Raw genomic sequence first — 24,179 nt, 5'->3', positions numbered from 1 at the left:
ATGGATTTGCAATGCCAATAATGGTTCCATATTTACTGGTTTATTGTTGCAGCTTTAGTGATAGCTTCATACCAAATTAGCACAAAAATCCAATAATGATCAGAGTTGAAAGACCGTATGAGTATGGATAAATTTACATACTTGCTCTGCTTTCACTTCTAACATTGAGCAACTATCTTCCTTTGGCAAAGAGGTTATCTTTAAGAACTCTATTAAACATCACTTAGTGATCACATGATGTATTTTGTTCACTTAAGGGTGAAAAAAATTTAAATGAAAAAGCCTTACTCTTTGTATCCAGCTGAGCACGATACTTTTCGAATCCCTTGAGTCGAACTCTTTCTCCCAAAAGCTGAAGAAACTCTTCAAAGGCTGGACCAGCTGATTCATTATTATACATTTCCTCTTCAGTGCTCTGCCCGGCTTTGCAGTACATGATACCCACTTTAAGTTGGTAACTTAACTGCAATGAGAAAAAGATTAAAATCTTACATGTATACCAAATGATGCAGCAACTTATTTACTGAACTCACTTAACATATTTTAATAAACCCATAACACACAAAGAAAAAAATACCTAATTATCAGTCTAATTTCAAATGTTAGCCTAGCTCCTCATTGTTTTCCACTATAATTGCCTTGATGACAGCATATTTCATCTGAAGATGTCAAAATGCTTTCTCAAGCAAAATAAACATTAACATTTCTTTTATTCAGGAGAAAAACACTGCAGCTTGCAAATGGTGAATGTCTTACATTGAGTCACATGGAAAGTGTTGGCTGAGAAACGCCAGGAACTTGACTCTCAGGCTGGTACCATGGTTACTATCCCATGCTAAACCTTCCACGCAGAAGGGTACGGCACAGCATGTGCTCGTTTCTATAATGAGTGACAAAATGAACATTTCCTCACTTCAAGGAGAAGATAAATATTTTTCTCATATTAGTGCATTCACCTGTTAGAAATTTTTAACATATCCGTGGCATTCAGTTGGCCTTCTCTGACTGAAATTCAGTAACAAAAAATAGCTAAATTGAGAAATGCTGCTAATTCTTTAAAGATACTATTTACTGGCAGAGATAGTCAAACATATTTGTGCTTTTTATGTCTATTTTCCCTCTAATTTGGTGCGTTATGTTCCTAATACAGCGGAAACTGAGGATCTGAATAAAGTAATTTTTCACCCAACCATAAGTGTGATCCTTCAAAGCAAACTGTTCCCACCCATTCCAAATTGATGCACACATAAGAAGAACCACATCTGTGCCTTTTATGTGTGGACTACATAAACAGAAGTTACAGAAGGGAAGCAAGCAGCACCCACAGCCACTTACTGCCATCTCCAAAACCAGTGTCACAGGCAGGAACTCTGACTAGCAGAGCACAAAGGAGAGCCATGGAGTAATTCACCAAGTAAAAATGCATACTTATTGCAAGGTAAATAATCTTTCCTCCCACACAGGAATTTCTGCAGACACTCCATTTTAAATAAATACCAAGCATATCTGCCAGAGCAAAATCACAAGCAAGACTACGAAAACTTGCATGGAATTCACAAGTCTGGGCTACAGGTTAGTGGGAACTGAAAACAGTGATTTGCAAGGGCACTGGAAGCAAAGTCATATGAATACACTGTGATTTGCTCTCAAAGCTTTTGTCACAGGTCATGAGACAGAAGACTCTGAAACTTGCAGGAAGATGTGGACACAAACTGGAACTCATTACTTTTAACTTATATTTACAGTGACATAATTTAGAAGCCCTCAGAAGTGGTCCTACCCTGCCTCTAATTGAAGTTAATTTTAAAATTAGACTCAAGATTGCAACTTAACTGCATTCTTCTTTTACTACAAAGGATGAATGATGACAGGGGTAAAGTATTAGCAGGAAAACAAGGAGGGGAAAAAAGAAGGGTAAATATCAACTTGGCATGATTATTCCTGTTAAAGCCAAGTATATGTAATGAGTCACAGTTCTAGGCTGTTTTTCTCCCCCCTACCCCCACCTTCAGAATGTTCCCTTATTTTATCATTTGACACAATGATTACCTGGCTTACATCTTCTAAATATGTCCAAACATCTCACAATAAAATGTGAGTACAGCATAGAATTACAGAACGGTTTAGGTTGGAAATGACCTGAAAGCTCATCTAGCTCCACCCCCTGCCATGGCAAGGACACTTTCTACTAGACCAGGTTGCTCCAAGCCCCGTCCACCATGGCCTTGAACACTGCCAGGGATGGGGCAGCCACAGCTTCTCTGGGCACCCTGTGCCAGAGCCTCATCACCCTTACAGGAAAGAATTTCTTCCTAATACCTAACGTAAATCTACCCTCTTTCACTTTAAAGTCATTGCCCTTCATTCTATGACTATACTCCTGATAACGAATCCTTCTGTATCTTTCCTGCAGGCCCCATTTAGATACTGCAAGATGCTCCAAGGTTTCCCTGGAGCTTCTCTTCTCCAGGCTGAACCACCCCAACTCCCAGCACATGCTTAAATCACTCTATTTCTTACAAAGGAAACATTCATTGGCCAACTTCCAAAATCACAACTGAAGGGGGAAAAGAGGGTGGGAGGAATCAGTTTTGTGCCTTGAAGTAATGTTTCTATTTCCTTTTCTCCCATTGTTAATTGTTTGAAATACTTTCTGTGTAAATATAAAAGAAAAATGCTCTTTCAGCATTCATCATCAAAAACATTGACCTTTAAGAATGAAACTATGTATTTTGGACACTGAAGTATTAGGTCTTGAAGCAAAAATATTTATTGGAAAAAAAGTATTGAGCATATGCAAATTAATGCTACAATTTATTATTATGATTATTTACTTCAACTCTCCAGTCACTAAAAAAAAAAAAAAAACCAAAAAAGACTATGAAAATTCACAACAATCATCAGTATGCACAATGCTAAATCCAGATACAAATAAATGCAGGTTTTATTAGTGAAACATTCTGCATGATCACAGACGCTAGATGAGGTTTGCAGGCACATCTATCAACTCTGCATAGCTAGCAAACATGATCGCACTCATTGAGAGCTTATTGCCGCACAGTAGGCCAAACTTAGTGCCTTTGTTGACAGGGCTATGTGCTCACAGAGAGCCTGGACCAGCTACTGCTGACACGCGGGGAGGAGAGAGGAAAGGTAATGAGAGGTGGCCCTGCTGGTGCTCCTGCCAGAACAACCGTCATCAGTTTCGTATCAGCAGTAGCAGGTCCTGTCCTGGACCGTTCTAGAAATGTTTCTTTCTCAGATATGCTCCCTGTCCACTCCCATGGAAATACGATGGGTAGAAGTGTTTCATGGGACCACAATACCTTAGCTGCACTGCTAATTACAACAGTTTCTAGTCATTTTATTTAAACAAGTTAGGGCCAATAAAACTATTCGTACCAAGCACACACATGCTGTTCAAGCTTCAATTTCAGGTGAAGGAGTTGCTTTAAGGGCATAAACATAAATGTGATCCACAGCATCGAAGAGCAACCAAACAACTGTCCTTTATTGGTTTGAAAATGTCACAGCCTAAGAAACTAAATAAGGACTATGCAAGGAACAGGATATGCCTTCTAGCTGCGTTTTATTTCCTGAACCATAGGAAAAAAGGGTTTTCATAAGGACAACACATGCTCATTTACTGAATCAAGAAAAGCAGATCCGGGGGAAGAAAGGCATGCAGTCCCCAGTACTACACCTTCTTCTGATAAATCTAGGATCCTCGGAAGTACATTAACTCCAAGGAAAAGCTAAAAAAGGAGCTGAAGGACAAAATGTGCTGTGGCAGAACTCCTAAAGTAGCAGCTTCATTTTAATAAACTAAAGGTATTTACATATTTATGTGGGAAAAGTGCACTTCAAGTATTTGTCAAGCACCCAGAGAAAGACAGCAGAAAGCATATCTTGGATTTAACCAGTCAGCAAGTTTCTATTATAAATGAGGATTTATATTAAAAGCCGAGTGACATCTCATAATATTTCTGTGAATGAGGAACTGCAATAAGGATAAACTTCTACTGGTATAAAACAGTAATTCTGTGATATTCAAATTTTTAAATCATATTTGGGAGCAAACCTAAAGTTGCCATGAACTCTGCATTCAATGCAAAGATTAGTAGATGGTAGTTAGTCAGGAAGCTATAGCACAGCCCTACGGAATGATCGGATTGCTTTTTAACAGAACCATTTTAATGAATGCATTTTAATAAAGCAAATAAAAGAACAGCTAGGTGACAAGCAATGTGGGCCACATGCACAGAAAAGCAGATGTTACCATGACTCCAGCAATTGAAGGGGAAGTAAAGAGAATGTAACTTATGTACATCACCAGTGCCAAAACTGGGACAAAAAAATATTCCCATTCTGACACTGGATGCCATATGCAGATGATGAAAGAGTACAAGAGACAGAGCTCAGCCATAAAAGTGATTCAGAGAAAATACATTACAGTGAGAAAATACATTACAGTGAGACCTGAAAAGTGCAATCTGTTTAGTTTATCGCAAACAAGACCAACAGATTATTTAATCACTGAGTACAAAAACCTCTGCTGGAAAAAAAAAAGTCACACCAAAATGACTTTTAAGATGTAGCGGAGAAAGATATCAGAAGTCTGGAAGCTGAAAGCAGACAAATTCAAATAAAGAAATGCAAATTCTTAAATATGAAAACAACCAACTGCTTAAAATGTGTCTCAAATATAAAATAAAGATAGCCTACCTTGATCGTAATAGGTGTATGTGAATTTGACTTAATGAAGGGGATTACTGGATGAAATTTAATGGCTAAGGCAGCTAATGTCACTTTATACGCTTAACTCTTTAATTTCCAAAACATCTTATTTGCTATATCAAACAGGCACCTGTTTATGCTGTAATGAAACAGTGAGACACTCAGCAAGAAGTGATAAACATTCTGTGTACCTAATTAGTAGAGCAGCTGTTACCCACATTCCTCTGTTAGCTTGGAATTGATAAAAAATGCAGCTTCTAATTAGTACAGTGTGCTTATCTTCTTCTGTTAGAAGTGTCAAACTGTTTCATTACCACAATACTTTGATGCAGATACTACAGTTTTAACTATCACTTATCCTCAATGATTTTCAAAAGTCTGAGTAGTAACAGAAAACCATACTACAAACCATATTGTGGAAGCAGTGACATATAGGATATGCAAAAGAAGGATAATTTAAGCTCACACTTTTATAGAAATAACCCACTTGCTAAATTATGTTTCAAATTAGGCATTTATTAGAAATAATTTGCAATTCTTTTAAAAAGAACATTCTGCTAAGGTTGTTTTTTTTTTTCTATGTGAAAATTTTCCCGTAAGTACTACTGAGATTGCAGGTTCTTGATGACCATATCTGGAAGGTACTGATCTTCAAAACCAAACCAATCACTTATGGAACCAGGCTGAATTAAATGCCATTTTCTTTCTTGCTGAAACAGAAAACATTGGAAAAAGACTGAAAAAATATATCCTTGAGTATTCAACTGCCTGACAAACTTGATTCTGGATGAAGGGCAGATTAGGTTTGTGTAACAAATCATTAAACTAAGTATGTGCATATTTGGAACCACTGCTCCAATCATCCAAGGAAAACATACAGGCCCTCCAACTTATAAGCATCACAGGATAACTTGGATTGGAAGGGACCTTAAAAGGCCATAAGAACAGTGACACTGAACAGCATAAGCATGTACAGATGCTGTCCTTTTAGCAGGCTACATGGTAAACCCATCTCCCCTCAACCTTACTTATTCACTGGCTTACTGCAGTACTTTTCTCTGGAGGAGTTGATAAATACATGGAAAAAATACAGCTTATACAGAGTATAATTTTTAAGAGACATCTAACAAAGCTTTTTCTTCATAAAGTCTTAAAAAAATGGCTTGGGAACAGAAAAAAGAACTCCCCTAGATACGTAACTGGCTAAAAGACAAAAAGGAGCTGAAGAAAACATTCAGTGCAGTAAGGCAGGGATCTGAATTTGGACATACAGTATTCAATACACTTCAGCAATCTGATAGATGCGATGAATAATAAAGGAATTAAGTTTGTTAACATTACTGAGTTGTTATTCCTCTACAGCACTGGAGTTGAAGTCTAGCTATGAGAAATACCAAAGGAACTTATGGACAACAGTCCATAACTGGGCAAAAGAACAGCAGACGAGCTTCGGTGCAAGTAAAGCTTCAAGTGACTCACGTGGTACAAAGATACTCAAATTTGTATTTGCAGCAATGAGCTCTGACTTGCACCCCTAAGGAACAGGACCGTAGGTGCTCATGATGCACGCTTTCAATGTTCAGTAGTAGCCATAAAGCAAATAAAATATCAGTGATTATTAGAGAAGGAGGAGATAAAGCATACTAAACCAGAATTTTCCCCATTTTAAAAACTACTGTTTTGAAACAACTGTGGGAGAGGAGGAGGAGGAAAACTGGAGGAATTCCAGAGAGGCAAAAACATGATTAGAAGTACAGAACAACTTCTATGGGAGAATGACTAACAAAACTAGGAGTCATCAAACTGGGAAAGCAGAGGTGCAGAGCCCTATAAAAGCCTAAAAGCTATATCAGGAGCTAGGAAAGTATCACTCATGCTCGTCCTGTTCTTGTTTCCTTAGCCAGGGACCCACAGTTGGTCACAGTCAGTCACAACACTGAACTGTACCTACCATGGGCTGACCACACACAACCAATCCTGTGTTAGTCTGGATATCCTGCAGTAACCACAGCTACTCATTTCTTCATCCTCTTGCATCATGATCTTGGTGAAATAAATGAGGTTCTGAAACTAACTAGAGGAGAAAGTGTTTTGCCCAAGTTTTGCTTCAGGTAGGTATCTATCCGGGGATATCTTTATCTGGTCCATATTGATAAGCAAACCACAAAGTTTGCTATCAAACCACAAAAAGCTATCAAAGTCTTCATGATAGTCACCTATAAACCTGTTTAGAATAGCTGTATTCTCTCCCTTGTGGGGCACATAATTAGACATTTTTCAAATTTCTGGTGGCAATGTTAGACTGACAGCAAAAAGAAATCACGTAGATGTTAATTTTGTGCAGAGCAAGCTAATCATGAGAAGCAAAAAGGACAAAAAAAGAGGGTCTTCGTACTCAGAACCGTTAAATGCCATTGTCAAAGTTCTTAATAATAAAATTCACTTTACTTGTGGAGTTTCATTTTGCTAAGTCTAAGCTATACAGTTAATGAGCCTTGGTTCCATCTTCAAGAGACCAGAGTGCTATCACCTAATCAAAAACCTCTTGTATGAAGAAGGGGCTTAGAATATTTTGCCATGTAGTTTGTTTCAGGGGAAAAAAACCCCAAACAATCAAACAAAAAAAAAAAAAAAAAAAGGAGAGGAAAAAAAAGTAGACAGGCAGCACCCTGGTAATGGCTATGCCAATATAACAGTACAAGACATTTAGAAACACGGGAAACTTTGATTCTCATGATAGTAGCAATGAGAAAACCAGAACAAAATTTCCCCCTCCCCAGTCTTTGAAAACTAATCAATCTTCTAAAGTAAATAAAAATGGACAACTGCCATAACATTAATCTAAAACTTCTAACTACTTAGAGCAATGAGCTTAGTTTCATACATACCAAGTAGTCTGCTAAACTTGGGGGAAGACATGCAACATAATTCTCCCCTAGATATGACAGGCTTTAGTTTAAATGAGGCGTTTTAATAGGCTAACTCTAATCACTTAAAGCTAAAAGGTAATTCTGCAGTTCATGGCTGTAATCTGACAATTGAAGACAATTTGTCTCATTTCATAACTCTGCACTTACCCCTTGTTCATCCAGCTTCATAAGCTGTTCTGTGACTTTCGGAGTGTTGAAGGCCAGCCTTAGGCAATGGATATTCAGCTCAGGAACCACATACTCCAGCACTTCTTTTAGGGGAAGTCCTCTGGCTGTGCAATGCTTTGCAGTTGAAGGGATAGCATCTTCTAGCACAGAACCTCTTAATGTCATAAGCTAAACATATGAACCAGAAAGAGCTTATATATTTAATTACGCACTGAGAAAAGGTTGATTATCAATAGCAGTGGAGCAAAACACACTCTGTCCCCAATTCTCAGCAGACTGAGGACATTAAGTAACTTATGCTGCGTGAAACAGACACTGATACACAAAATGTCACCAACTCTGATAGCTAACATTGGTCAGGGTATTTCAAATGATTCAACTGTTTTAAGTTTTACAAGAAACTAATGCTTGGAAAAGATTATTAGTATTATTCCTAGCACAGCAATTCAAAGCATAAAAGTACACTTCTCAGGCCTACCCAATGTGACACATAAAAGTGGAGGAAGTAATTGCTCTCATCTTTGCTTGCTTCTAGCTAATACAGCTCCTGTAAATTTCTGAAGCTTTACCCAAACCAACCTTCATCATTACCTCTGTACTGGACGTCACAGAGTAACTCACTCACTGATATACTGAACTGTAGTCTGTGTAATATAAACACGTGGCATAACTTTGTCAGATTTCTGGATTATATGTATGTAGAGGAGAAAATTCTGTTATTAGTGCTGTAAAGCACACAAGCCCCACTCATACTCCCTGGTTTTGCCTACTCACTTCTAGGTTCTTTTCTTGTCATTCCTGAACTGCTTACCTCACTGGTTCTGAATATGATCCGGTAATTGTACTGAGGTCCATTTTCTTTGATTTCATCTGGCTTCTCTCTTCTTATACTCACAGCTACTGGACCCAGGTTCTCATCTGCCCCAAAATAGTTCCAGTGTTCTTGCATTAAGAAAAAAAGAAAAAAAAATATAAAACTCCATGTTTTTTCTTACATTTCAACTATATTTTCATGCTTAGTTGTTACATTGGAAATAAATTGCCAGCTCTAATAGTCAATAAGGGTATGTCATGTCTTCAGTGGTACAAGGACTTTATTCTCGTGCTTCAGTTCTCTAATAAACTCTACTCATACAAAAAAGCTGAAATTCAACATGTCATCTCTGCTTAAACAGACCTAAACCAGGACACTCTTACATTGGCTCCTATATGGAAAACAGTTTCATTCACATCGAACTAAAGTGCAAACAATCCCACACCCCTTAAAAATAATAATAAAAAAAAAAAAGGCAGCCAAATGCATCAAAGTGGGAAGCTCACCACTTTACGTTAAAATAGGAGCAGCAAGCAATTGTACTTGCAAAGGATGTAACTTACTTATTTTTGTATGGAAAAACCAGCCAAACAAGTTAATTATAAAAGGGGGGGAAGTGATGAAGCTGAAAAAGAAGTTAAAGACTTGTTTATAGTAAAAGAAAAAAAAAAAAAAAATCAAAGCACAGTACCCAGAGGACAATAGAATGAAGTGTGAGAAACAAAGTGACTCGCAAAAATATTTAAAAGGGAAATGCTGAAGAACTCCAAGTGTTAAATTTAAAATATTAAGAGTAGAATCTAACAGTAGCCTAGTTGGGATGGTGGCAGAGAGAATACAGAGCTGCAGAAATTGTTCAGTAACTGAACAGCAGATTATGTGAGATACACTGAGACACATGTTAAAGCCCAGCTTTACATTAAAAATATTAGAAAAATGCATCTACAAAAATTAAAGCTCAAGACTTTAAGAGATCGGTGTTGAAGGCTCTTCTACTGAGCCTCCTGAGCATAATGAACTATCTTGACTCATTACAGAGGTACATCACCATGAAGGCATCAATATATAAAGCTGTTCATATCTCAAATGACAACTGAATTTAAACATACAATACCTGAATGGAAAATTTAAGAGAAACTGACAAAAAATAGAAGTCAAGCATTGTAGAAGAAAAACAAGTCCTAGGTCATCACGCCCCATATGCTGCATATCTGCATGTATGAATGAATTTATTCATGCACAAAAATAGAAAGTTAGAGCTATCTGAAGATTCAACAAGAAATGTGAAATTCAGTGAGAAAAAAAACAAACCACCACTGTCCTGAAAGGAAACGTACCCATCCTTCCTGAACTACTATATCAGATTACTTGTTATTCTTACAACCACCAGCGTTAAGAGCAGCCTAATATGAACTACTGTGCTATTGAGATAAAATGCAAAACATTTTGGTATCACCAATAAGAAATGAATCTTTAAAAATAACCAAAACCAGATCCTGAAATACACTCTATCCAAAGTGAAAGGCAGTCACTTCTCCAATGAATGAATCACTTGTGGTGTTAAACATTTGAGCGCCTCATTTTTTATTCTACTTATCTTTTTTAAATTATACTTACCACTATAGTTCTTATTATACTTTCCTCCAACACATTAAATGCCTTTCAAGTAGGTGCCCTCTCCTTAGGAACTTGCTTGTGCCCCAGAATTACACCTCTTAACACAGCTGTCCAACCCTTTTAAGCACTTGGAGGCGCTATTCTATTCCCCAATATCTGGTACTTCATTACTCTTTCCTCAATGTTTTCAATTTAAGATTTCAGAGCACGCAAGGCATAAAAGAAACATGCTCACAGCATTATGAATCCTGCTTTCTATCAAATTCCGCTGCAAGCCATCAAAAGCCAAGACTGTGCACAGAGGTAATTAAGATTCAAAATTCTTTTAATATCTTGTGGAATTATCCTGTAAATATTGGCATAAGTTTTGGGTGACTAAATTAGTCATGAGTGGGGAAATTATGAATAAATTAGACCATCCATATAAGCCTAATTAAATCTTTATACTACTCCACTGATACGAGCCCTGTAAATGTCACAGAGATCTTCTGTTGTTTAAAATCCCAAACCACCTTATTAGCACCCTAGTTTTAATTCTGCCTCTATCAAGTAACAGGTTCATTTATGGCAATTTATGGTCAGTGCAGAAGCACAGTTATTGAGAATGTGACATTAGTTTTCTATCAGCATGTTGCAGCTTCCAAAACCTGAGACAGCTTGGCCATCCCCACACTAAACAGCTAAGCGACTTAAAAACATTCATACCTTTTCTTACATAATAGAAAATTTTAAGGAAAAAAGGTATGTTGGCAATACATACTGGAAAGGTTCAAAAATTACAGTAGTTTTCTGTACTGACAGCTGCACAGATGATAAAATTTGTGTATCTTGTAACCAATGTAGCCTGAAATTCAGAGTTTTCTCAGGAGAAATGATTCTACATCTTGAAAACATATTTAGGAAGGCTGGTAAGAGGAACATTTGAAGCTGCATGAAAATACACATACAATTCTCTATCATTTGATTAAGGTTTTTGTCTAGCTCCTATTTATTTGGAAAAATGCACAATCGGGTGTGGAATGTGACACTTCTCTGCTAATCAGAAAAGTCTTTTATCATCTTTCCTTTCTTTCCACACCAGGCAGTTGTCCTTGCTCTCCTATGTACCACCCCCCCAGCCCGTCTTCTATCCACATTGCCCTCTCCTCTATTCATATTTACTACTTACACTTTCATTCTTTAGCTTCATCTGTATTCTCTTTGTCCTCATCTATCCCACCTCGGTATTCAGGCTACAGTGCCTACTGCCTTCATGTCTGACTACATCTCCCTGAGGTACAGAAGTTCTTTTATCTCCACCTCATTTACCACTACACCCTGGATTTCCTTGCATCCAAACATTTTTCTCTTTCCTGTAGCAGGAAAAGCAGTAGCAGAATATAAGAGCAAAGCTTACTATTCAATCCAAAGGTAGTTAATTAGGAGTTTCACTGTAAACGCCAGGGCTACTCTACAACTATACTTCTAGAATTTTTTGCCAAACATGAATAGCACAGAAGACAGCTTTTTCTTCCACCCTACACAGAACCTCATTGAGATCAACCATTCTCAAGCTCGACATTATTTAAAATACCACTGAAAATTATTTAATTAAAAGACATTCAGGAGACAACTAGCAACAGCCATAAATTTAAATATAAATCCACACAAAAAAAAAAAATTTAATTGCTTATATCTGGTCATTATAAGAGACTATATATATTTTATAAAATAGTTAAATAATATCATTTAATTCAAAAGACACTTGCAGTGGAAAAAATTAAGTGTAAATACTCATTTTCCTGGCAGATATTTATGAGTTTCCTTTGCAAAGGGAATCCAAATAAAAGCACTTGATTTTGAGTGAGAAGCTGCTTCTATGCTTTTATCATATTTACCTTTGGATATCATGCTCAATTGATGTATTTTGTGTAATAAGACTGGAAGTAAAAGTCTGAATCATTCTGAAGCAGAATGAAACTTAGCATCATTTTGCTCTTACCCCACCACAGCATTTATAGTACTGGGAAATTCTTCCCAGATGTTCTCTGGAAACGAAGAGGGCAGCATTATTAGACATCAGTCCTACAATGTCTTCAGAGTGTTGCTCATGGCCAGACCGATAACTAAATTTCTCTAAGTCTAGCCACACATCTGAAAGCTACAGATTTGGGGATAGAATATGCAGCAATTTAAACCATTACAGCAAAGGGGTTTTTTTACTGGCTGCCAGCAGTTGAAGGAAAGCTGACCAACAGCTCATTCATTCTAAAATCACTTCAGGAAACCATTTACTTCTCAGTCAAGTCTTTCATTCTAAGCCAGTAACTCAAACTTATCCTAAATAGTAACAATGTCAGCAACTACTGCCTGATGATTACTGCAGCTAAATGGATGCTCTTGGTTCTACCCATGACAACTGCAATTCCCAGCCACTACTGGGGGGACAGAGAGAACAGACAGCTCCTTTGGAATGATGTGCTCTCTCTCTTCTAAGCAGAACTTAAGCTGATATAAGGATGATACAAGGAAGAAGTTCTTTACTGTGAGGGTGATGAGGCGCGGGCACAGGCTGCCCAAAGAAGTGGTAAATGCTCCACCTCTGGCAATGTTCAACGACAGGTTGGGCAGAGCCTTGGGTGGCATGGCCTAGTGTGACGTGTCCCTGCCAATGGCAGGGGGGATGGAACTGGATGATCTTAAGGTCCTTTCCAACCCTAACTATTCTATGATTCTATGATCAAGTTATAGACAAGCTAATAATCATGGCTCTCCTTGAAAAATACTTGAATATAGAATCATAGAATAGTTATTGCTAATGATCAACCTGTTAACCTAAATGTACATTTAGATGGCTTCATCCAGAATACACACACAGATCTTTTACCCATGTATGGGAAAGGAACTGAAATCTTGGTTATAAGTTATGGCCAGACATTCAGAATTTTTAAGTAGAAAACAAAACATTAGAGTACTATGTAAGTCCGCGGTTTGCTTGTGTCTTGAATACTATGCCCTGTTCACAATTGGAAAAGGTTCAGAGAAGGGCAACAAAACATAATTGGGGGAGGAATAATATGGTTGAGGCTTTAAAAATAACACACAGCAAGGAAAGGGGAGAAAACCGAACACTTTCACACCTAGCAGTGAGATGGTTGATCTGATGACCCCAGTTTTCATTCTGGAAGCCAGGAGACAAAGACAGCAAAAATTGGCTCTTTATGCAGTCAAGCTGCAGAACTCCTTGCTGCTGCAGGAGTACTCTGAATGCTGAAAGTTTATTTGGGATAACAGATGACTGGATAAATGCCCACAGGAAAAGTCCAAAGACTACTAAATACGAATTACACTATCACCAGGTTAAGTGGCCCATTATCTACACATCTCCAGGTGGCTGGTTAAGTTTGCCTGGAAAATATTGCTATGCTTTTACCTACTCCCCTACTCCTTCCTCCAGTATCTGTTGTTGGACTTTGCCAGAAGATAGGACTATAAGTTTTGGGTTGACCTAAGACAACTCTTTTCTTCTCTGGGAACTATAATTTTATGCTCAGAAATAGCAAGTTCAAGGATTTTGCTTCTCTTTTTTTTTTTTTTTTTGTTTTAAATAAACTGAAGCATTGCACTCAATAGTATGAAATGAATTGTGAGGTGTAGAAAGTTATGCATTTAAGTAAGAATCTCACTTTCTCACACAAAAGGTACTTCTTTTGGTGGAAGGTATGAAAGGCTCCTCCTTTCTATCAAAAAATACATTATCTCAAACTGCAGTTCATCAGCTCTCTTAAGGTGCCTTTTCTTGGAAGATGAGTTGCAAGGTTTTATACTCACATTAGTCATAGGACAAAAAAAATAAATTCAGAATGCTCTAAAAGGTAAAATAGTCCAGAAAGGCCCAAAACAACTGACAGGTAGCTTCTTGATATCTTCTGTTTCCTCCCTCTATTGTCAAGTAAAATTCAAACAACGAACGTCTTCCTTTAGGAAGTTCCTCCTATGTCTAGTTGTCCTTTCTGGTCAAAGCTTAATTTTATTTCAAGGTCAAATTTCTGCAGCTTTCACAGATTTGTTCTTGTGCTGGCTTCCCCATTTTGTTGTGGGTATTTTAGCACTAGTATTACCACATATCATAAGTTCATGTGCTTATAAAAGTCTTAAACATTCCAATTTCAAGTCCCTCTATCAAATTATACCTTTCAAAACACACCTTTAAATAGTCACCTTGCAAATACACCTTTTGCAATATAAAAGTAGGATTCATCTCCTGTAAGTATTAATGTCTCCATCTGAGTTAGCTGTGCATGAACCCCCTATAGCGAACTGAGGAAAGTAAGGTGTATTGACCTGCAAGGTTTATTTCTCTCTGAGTACATAAGCAGTCTGCACCAATACCTCAGATATAAAGTAGAGGATCTGAACCCAGCCTTGGGAATTAACATTATGATGTTCTTTTCCCAATATCTGTACCATTTTTCTAACCTCCACTAAACTGTCGCTACCAGTATTTTCACATTTAGAAGTCTGGACACCAGGCCAGAACATTATTTAGCAATAGTTTTACCACTGCTCTGCAAAGAGACAACTAACATGTTGATTTCACCTTGGTATTTCCTTTACATAAAAACGCCCATCCACTTGCACGCATCGATGAACCTATGAGACTCATCCATAAATGTCACATGCAAATATTTTACACTAAAGATATTCCAATTAAGTTGGACCGCGTTAGTAATACTCCAGCTCCCCCATACACTGCTAAAGTTAGAGATACAGCCATTAACCACATAACAATACCGGTGAAGAAGAAATTACTACATCCATATAATTAAAGATTTCAGTCAAGTCACCATCAGCATCTCACCAAATTACCTTGGAGAAATTAAAATTGATTATATCAATGCAATGGATTTTTTTAAGACACAAAAGATTAACAGGGCAGAGATGTTTTGTGACTAGACCTACTTTTCATTGTATCATGCTTATTGACATCATTAATGAGTTTTAACTGACAGTTCTTTGTTGATACAGTCCCAAATTACCACCTTGGTTATTTCAAGTTGGAATGAAAATCTAAAGGATTACAGTTCTCTGGGTCATCGCTTTTTATTCTTTTCAAGCTCTAGGAGTGCTTCAGTAGTTCTCCAATTCTGTGACATTTTTCTGGCTTGAGATGTTTAAAAGTTGTCATTGCTGAATCAGAATCCTTTGCTTCATATTAAGACTCCAAAACTACCCGAGGCCTGCTGACTTGACTAGCACCACTGAAACTTGTCTTTTGCCACCAAGTATTCCATTCATATCATCAAGATCCAACCTCCTCTTCAAACTAGCAAGTTTCTGCATCATTACTTGCTTCATGCTATAAAAACTTTGAATTACAACTGGCTTCCTTGATCGTTTTCTTTTCTTTCCTATTACGCTGTTTCAAGTTTTATCACTATACCATCTGTTTCAGATTAGCCTGAAGTTTGCTTGGGGAAAGACGGTACACTGGGTGGTCAATAAAATGTGTTTGGTTCTTGTAGAACTGTGGGGCATATCTGATGAGGCTTCTGAAGTACACTTCTTTTCAGACAGAAAAATCTCTGGTAGAAACTATGCCCCTTGCATGTGCCTGCTGGAGTGAACATGAGCACAATGAATCTGAAATACAGTTTTAGGGCTGGATTAGGGAGGGAAAGAAAAATCACAGCTTTCTCTTTCAACCAAATCTACTCTATACATATACTGACATTTTTATACTCGACTGCCCCTCACCAATACCCTTAGGACTACGTTATGTCAGTTTTATCTAATTCATCTTAATTGCAACTAGAAAAAATGGAGATAAAATGGTGACTGCCATTGTAGTAGCATAAGGGTGTGATTTCCCTTAAGGATAAACCAAACTAATACGTTGCTGTTGCTTAAGGACTAAAATCCCACCCCTTTCTTCCACTGTTCACTCTCACTTCTTACCAGGCACTAGGTAAGCGCACTTCTCTGACTGCAAGGAAAGTTGATTTGACTCACTAAAACTAAAGAGAAATAACCCAGCAATAGACAACAAATGTATTGGAATGGAAAGATTTCTACTTGGTTAGTAACTGAATGGGCTTATCAAGTTTTCAGAAAACAAGAGAATTTGCACAAGGAAGGAGGATGGAATAGTCTTCCCCTTTTGTTCTGAAATGCTGTTAAATCAGGTCAGCTGTAACATGAAACTGCACCTTTAGCTGCTGATTGCAAAACTCAGAGTGGTAAGGAATCAAACTGTTCTGAAGGCAGACAGATCGGAAGGCAATCACAGGCAAAGCTCTCTAACCTCAGGCTCTCCCCAAACACCTCATCCTATATTCCACATATGGATTAGCTATTCTCAGGAAACCAGCATTTTTCCTCACTCCTCTGTCTCCAAAGAATGCAGATTAGCACTCAGAAACCACGCAGCAAATGCTACCTCTCAGCCACAGAAAGAATGCAGAAAGAGAAGACTATGGTGTGACAAGAGCCACCGAATCAAGGTATCATGAAGGGAAGAAGAGGCAAAAGATGGACATACTTTGAAGAAAGGGCAAAATGGGGGATGAGACAATTAGCTCTAAGAGTTAATAAATTGAAGATTTTTTTAAACTGACCATCCACTTATTATAACCAGACATCCCTGTTGTGTTAATCTGCAGGAAACAAGCTCTTTAGAGCTGCGTTCACTAAAGAGATGAAACCCAAACCTGGTAACTGGTAGCTAAGGAAAAAGCACTCTTCAGGTTAGTCATTAGACTAAGTTTATCCATCAGGAGACACCATAGGAAAGCACACAGTCCTGCAGACAGAACTCTCAAACTTTAAAAGGCTTTTTGATCATTTTCAGAATCAGAAAGAACAGGCAGTAAGATCTGCATCTCATGGTGCCAGCATCATTTTGGTGAGGGGAGATACCTGGGTAATATTTGGGCTTTCCTCGTTTCTGTAGGTCAAAAACCTTTGATCTGATTTGGAAATGATAAACCTTCATTTCAGTGGAACCATGTATTAAGAGAACTGTACTGTTTTTTCAGATACATTATTGCCATTGCAAAACACACGCGTATACAGAGAATATTTCTTTCTACAAAATATGACAAATAAGAGGTTTCTGTCTAGAACAATGGCTATAATGAAAATTGTGAGGACAACAGATTTTTATCTTTATATATTACTGTCTTAAACTAAATATAAACACGTTTTGAAATGGATGATTAAAATATCAAAATGTCCAAAGACTACTGTAAATGCTAGCTTTGCAAGTAGCCATTAAAGTCTCAGTACACCAAGTCTTCACGTGGAAGGAAGGAAGTTCTCATATTTTAGGATTTTATTTTCTTTTTTAATCTTTGTGAATAAAACACAAGGATAAATAAAATTCACCTACCTTTCTGATAAAAGAATTTTCGGTAATAGTATGCACCAAGGTCAACATGTTCAACGATGTATCTTTTCACTCTGTCTAGATGCAAGATCAGATTCTCCTTGGGAACTTCCAGAACTGCTACTCCAGCATTCGTGCAATGAGAACTCAGAGTCGACTCAAATGAGGCACTTTCACATCCACTGAAGGAACCCGAATTAGATTTGGAAAGGCTGATCTTCCTCTCCCCTTCCCCACCAATCTCATTACGAAAATAAGGACAACTCATCACCAGCTCATTGCTTTTATCGTCCCCCTGGTCCATATTGAGACTTCCTTTTGAATTCAGGTCTTCGGTGCTGCCCATTGGAGAATTGAAACTCGCAGAGTGGGACAAGGGTCCAGAGACAAGTGATGCTACCGCAGCAGCAGATGCACCTGTGGTTGTGTTCCTTCTTTTTATGACATTATGCCTGTTGATTGCAGCTTCATTTAAATCAAATAAAATACTCTGTACATCATAATGAGCAAAACACTTTGGACAAGTCCAAGGCTTGATGCTATCTTCTGACCTGTTATCTTCAAGATCTGAAGACTTCCCAAGCTCCCCTTCACCTTTGGCATTGCGCAGCTTACGAAAAATGGACGAATCTCCTGTCTCTGATTTTGAGCGTCTTTTGAGTGGCTTCTCCCTTTCCTTAAAGAGTCGCAGGTTTTCTCTTTGAGTAATAGGTCCATCTATCACATCTAGAGAGAACCCTGAGCCTTTGCTTCCACTGGCAATCAGGAGTTCACTGAGCTTACTTGTGGCTGGGCTTCTCTGATCAGACTTTTCATCTTTATAGCCCTTCAGTAAGTCAAAGAAACTTTCTCCTGAAGTTCCCTGCTTATCTATGGAAGATGTGCTGCCATACTCCCTGTGCAGAGATGGTCCGGATTTAAAAGTGGGTGAAATACATTCATCAAAACTATCCACATCAAGCTCACTTATGGTAATGTCGCTGTTGCTGCGCTGTCTTATTCTGCGAAGAGCTTTCCTTGGAGAACTGGGATAGCCATCAGGTGTAAGAAACCTGGAGTCTAGATTCTCAGATTGTCTGGTCTTGGTTTTAAGTGTGCTCTGGATGCTCTTTAACATGACAGAATCACTAGCATTCAGGTTAACAGAGCTTCCCTGACTCCCAGGACTGCTTTTAGAAGACATGCTGTCAAGGCAACTTGATGCATCAATATCTTGACTAGATCTGGTTGTTTCCTTGATATTCTCCTTCCTCGGGGGCCAATCAGCAATCCTTGCCCTGACCCCCATTTTAGGGACTCCAGGGGTAGAGGTAACATGATGGGGAGTTTCACTGCGAGGAGGTCCAACTGGCGCCATGACTGCAGAACCTAAGCTGCCATTCTGTGACCTAAAGCGCCTCATATAAAAGTCATCCGAGTGGACTTTTGAGGTGCCATCTGTCCCGACTGATACCCCAGTGGCAACAGCCCTTTCGGTCTGGGACCGCTTCAAGCTGGTCATGATCTTTCAATATGCGCAACTTTAGTAAGTTCCAAGAGAAAACACAGTCATTTCTGCTTTTTAAATGTACAGTTCTCTGCTGGAGAATAGACTCCAAAATATACAATGGTTGCATGAGATCTTAATCATGGATATTTAAGGACACAATTAAATGCAAGATGTCTAGAAAAATTCAGATATTCAATAGGGTTTGATAAGCAGTAATTCCCTTTAATTTCTGCATTTTAAGAAGTAGCCATGCTCCAATACATTCAAACTGGTTTAACATCACTTGCGTTCCAAACTGTCAGAGTTGTAATCCGATCGCTTATGCTTCTTTTAAGCCTAGAACAGAGAAAAATGGAGATAAAAGCATTAATCATTTCCTACAAAACTTTTTTGTTACTAAAGCTAGCAATGTAATTATTACACAGAATTAGTATTTCTAACACCCATGCTTTTACATCTCATTGATTGTCATCTCAAAAACACAGAGTTGTGTTAAACGGCAGTTAAGAGTTTTCCAGATATTGTTGGTCTGCTATGTAAAAAAAATATTACTCCATTTGGATCCCACAGCAAAATACATTTATTGGTTTCTCCTTATAAACTGGTTATTGATACTTTTTAGTTGGGTTAGTTAACAGATATTCAAAGCAGAAGTAAGGAACTGATTTCCTCAGCTGAAGGACACACAGAGCATTCATTTACTGCAGAAATTGTAGAAGAGTCAGATCAGGACTCCAAATTTTGTTTATAAGTGCTTTGAAGAACTTACCGTTTACAAGTCATACATCCTTGGCTGCAATTAGGTATTAACAATGCCTATTCAACTTTGTCTTTAATGTAAACAACTATGATATGCCAACAAATAAAAGGAAGAAAGCTAATTAACAAAAAAGATTACAAAGTGATAATAGAGAATGGCTGTCAATAACATTTATTCTGTGTTTTGCTCAGCCCTATTTGCAGATTAGCTGGATAGTCCGGAAGCATGTATTACCTCTGCCAGAATTCACAACATATAAAGAGACTCAAGTTAAATAGAAACACATACTTTCAAGTAACTTGATCTGAGAAGTTCCATTTATTTCCCTAGCTAACAAAATAATGTCTGCTGCAGCTCCTCTATAATCCATCTTTACGAAGCCATGGAAATTAAATGCTTTCCCATGCCTCATCAGGACTGAAGTGATTACAAAGCATTCAGTGCACTACCCTTTGAGGAGATAAAATGAATGATCCACAAATATATCCTTGCTGGTAGCAGACAAAAGCATGAGACTGTCAAGATACAATCTTTCATTGCTGTGTACATCCTTTAACACAAAGAAGTTAATAATTTTCAAAGGCTGAACCAATTACACAAAATGTGGTCTTTAAATATTTGCTAAATGTGTGCAGAGAGATGCTGCTGAACCAGCACCACATGGACAATACAGTATTGTCTACTAATCAAGGCTTTCTAATGCTTCTGGCAGAACCAATACTTTCTGCAGTCGTTTCTCAAAACTATGGAGTATTTTGCTCCACACTAGTTAAATATCAAGCCAGGCAGGACACTTTCTGCACCCAAAAGCAGCATGTTTTAACTTTATTTGCCATAGACAGCACTTCTTCGAAATAGCTTCTATGTATATAAAGCTAAACACATAAGAACACTTAAAATGCAAGCTGACTGCATCACATAGCAGTGCAAATGACCTAAGGTATTAATGTATTCGCACAGCTATTTACGTAAGCACAGTTACTTTCCCTGCAATTCTGCTACCATGTCACTGCTGAAACAGTAGTTTTTTCCTATGTATACAATTAGAATCGCTTTAGAAAGGCAGTCTATCTCTGCAGCTCTTGCAAAACCACTGAATTTTCAGCTGTAACTACACACAAATGTCAGACACTCTCCAGTGAGAACTGATCAAGGTGATGAAACAACTTCATGTACAATCAGATCAAGGAAGTTAAAAATGCAGCTGCTGTGCGCCACCACATAACCTGATGTTCTGCCCACGCTTTTCAACTGCGCCACAGCAAATATAGTTAATGCTCTATGAAACAGGAACAGTGCGCAGCCCTGTCTAAAGGGCTATGCAAGATTGCTTTAATAGGCAAAATGGAAGTAAAATAGAATTAAAACTGTTAAGGATTTAGGGCAGAGGGAAAGCAGGCTAAAAGGGATAGTGAAGGAAGAATGAAGTTGAGGGTGGAACACAGAACTGGCTGAAGTACAAGTGTCCACTACCACATGCTCCTTTTCACATCCTGCAATGAAACCCAAGATTACTGTCCCTCACCATTTCCCTTCCATCGTAAATATCTCAGAAAGCAAAGTATACATCTCTTCCCCATCCCCAAAGTGCTGGGACTTACAGAAACAGATAACCTACTAGTACTAGTTTCTCATTAACTTAAGGGCAGAAGTTCACAGAGCACTTCTACAAGTTGCCAAGCTTGGTGGTGACCGTAAGTGTTCAAATACCACTAGCTCTCCCCATCCCCAGATTATTTTCCTTTGAAACTTTCCAGAACGACAATCATAAATAATTAAGGATATATGTATATATCCTCATACATACAATGATATGAAAAAAAAAGTTTTCTGTGAAGCTTATTCTTGACCTGCTGTATGTATGGTACAGTAAATTACACGACCATACAGTACTTTTTCCAAGGGAAACGCTTGTTCCTGACACATCATTAGGGATGTCTCACTCTGGGGACCAGCTGTTTCATGCTCTGCAGGTTTCTACAACTGCTGTAGCAGCTGGAATATAGGCAATAAATGATTAAGGTAATAGTTAATATCACATCCTGAAGAACTGAACTCCACCCTAATCCACGTCTATCTTCGTATGAATTAAATCACTTAAGTCAACATTTTTTTGAGACTGTAACTACCCATCTATGGTGTTTTTCCTAGACCCTTTTGTCCTGGTGAGACCTGGTCTGATCTAAAAGGTTCAATTAGCTCTAATCAAAATAAAATAGAAACATTACATTTGACAACATTAAAAACTCCTAAGGCATATGTCCTGGGTACACTGGTCATCAAATTCAATGAAAAAGGAACAGTAATGGCAATCTGTATTTTGATATTTTTTCATATTCATTGCTTGCAAAACATGATGCAATGATAGGGTGAATTACACTTGATTTAAATGAGCATCATCTGTTACCAATAACCAGATGATATTATGAACTGGAAAACCTGCAGAAAGTTAAATATTAAGTAGCAGAATCACTAACACAGAATATGTAATCTATTCAAATTAGTTGTAACTGCAAGATAGGTATGGTGCCAACTTCTAAAGACAAGACCATTAATTATGAAGAGTATCCTATTTTGTTACTATTTCATTATTTTAAAAGTATTATTCAAGGTCAACCTATTTATATCTGTGTGAACAGAATATGGTGAGGACAAACAACAAAAAAACCTCTATGATTTTCCAAATCCATGTGAACTTAGTGAAGAGGCCAGCTAAATACTCAGATGAACAGCTACATCTAAAAAGCTGTAAATGAAAACCATATGCAAAAACTACAAAAAGAGGTATATGAACATTTACTACTAATTGTACTAACTAAAAATCAGTTAACACAGAACAAGCTTGGAAAGCCAACAATCTGCTTATCAGACTGCATGCAGTAACTAGCAAAGCAGCCTGTGTTCCAAATGGGTCTCAAATCCTTGAGACGAAGTTTACACATTGCTTTTTACGAACACTAGAGAACTTTGCATCTATTCTCAACTCAAAATGTACTACAAGCCTTCTTTCATTCTTTTCTATTTACACCTTTTTCATCATCCTGCTCCCTTCTCCAAAACTGGAGTTCCAGCTGTAGGACAAAGAACCATTCTGATCAAATTTCAAAGGTCCTTGTAGATGAATACCAAGGTAGTTTTGCAGTCCTACATCACTCCCAAAAAGGCTGGTAAGTCAAGAGATCTTGATTTCTTATTCCTTATAACTGAAGTTAGCCACCACAAAATGAAGACCTACCAGTCAAGACTCCATCCATAAGAATTTGTATTAGAATCATAGAATCATAGAATAGTTAGGGTTGGAAAGGACCTCAAGATCATCTAGTTCCAACCCCCCTGCCATGGGCAGGGACACCTCACACTAAACCATCCCACCCAAGGCTTCACCCAACCTGGCCTTGAACACTGCCAGGGACAGAGCACTCACAACCCCCCTGGGCAACCCATTCCAGTGCCTCACCACCCTAACAGGAAAGAATTTCCTCCTTATATCCAATCTAAACTTCCCCTGTTAAGTTTTAACCCATTACCCCTTGTCCTGTCACTACAGTCCCTAATGCGAGTCCCATCCCAGCATCCCTATAGGCCCCCTTCAGATACTGGAAGGCTGCTATGAGGTCTCCACGCAGCCTTCTCTTCTCCAGGCTGAACAGCCCCAACTTCCTCAGTCTGTCTTCATACGGGAGGTGCTCCAGTCCCCTGATCATCCTCGTGGCCTCCTCTGGACTTGTTCCATCAGTTCCATGTCCTTTTTATGTTGAGGACACCAGAACTGCACACAATACTCTAGGTGAGGTCTCACAAGAGCAGAGTAGAGGGGCAGGATCACCTCCTTCGACCTGCTGGTCACGCTCCTTTTGATGCAGCCCAGGACACGGTTGGCTTTCTGGGCTGCGAGTGCACACTGCCGGCTCATGTTCATTTTCTCATCGACCAGCACCCCCAAGTCCTTCTCTGCAGGGCCGTTCTGAATCTCTTTGACCAATCTGTAGCTGTGCCTGGGATTGCTCTGACCCAGGTGTAGGACCCTGCACTTGTCCTGGTTGAACTTCATAAGGTTGGCATCAGCCCACCTTACAAGCGTGTCAAGGTCCCTCTGGATGGCATCCCTTCCCTCCAGCATATCAACCGGACCACACAGTTTAGTGTCATCGGCAAACTTGCTGAGGGCGCACTCAATCCCACTGTCCATGTCAGCGATGAAGATGTTAAACAAGACGGGTCCCAACACCGATCCCTGAGGGACACCACACGTTACCGGTCTCCAGCCAGACATTGAGCCATTGACCACAACTCTTTGT

General features: G+C 38.5%; 1 protein-coding gene across 5 annotated transcripts in view; it reads right to left on the bottom strand.

The window, feature by feature from the left end:
- SIPA1L1 (signal induced proliferation associated 1 like 1) overlaps positions 1-24,179 on the bottom strand; it is a 227,194-nt gene that overhangs the window by 59,104 nt on the left and 143,911 nt on the right. For all 5 annotated transcript variants that reach the window (XM_065683010.1, XM_065683013.1, XM_065683014.1 and 2 more), the window contains 4 exons: positions 17,636-19,457; positions 8,647-8,777; positions 7,815-8,003; positions 289-463 (listed from right to left, as the gene is read on the bottom strand). In XM_065683010.1, the coding sequence (XP_065539082.1) occupies positions 289-463; positions 7,815-8,003; positions 8,647-8,777; positions 17,636-19,133 (1,993 nt within the window). In that variant the 5' untranslated portion in view covers positions 19,134-19,457. The remainder of the gene's footprint in view (positions 1-288; positions 464-7,814; positions 8,004-8,646; positions 8,778-17,635; positions 19,458-24,179) is intronic.

This window comes from Lathamus discolor, chromosome 6 (genome assembly GCF_037157495.1).
Source record: "Lathamus discolor isolate bLatDis1 chromosome 6, bLatDis1.hap1, whole genome shotgun sequence".
Classification (NCBI taxonomy): domain Eukaryota; kingdom Metazoa; phylum Chordata; class Aves; order Psittaciformes; family Psittacidae; genus Lathamus; species Lathamus discolor.
The sequence above is the reverse complement of the archived record's forward strand: the minus strand, read 5'-3'. Positions and strand labels throughout refer to the sequence as shown.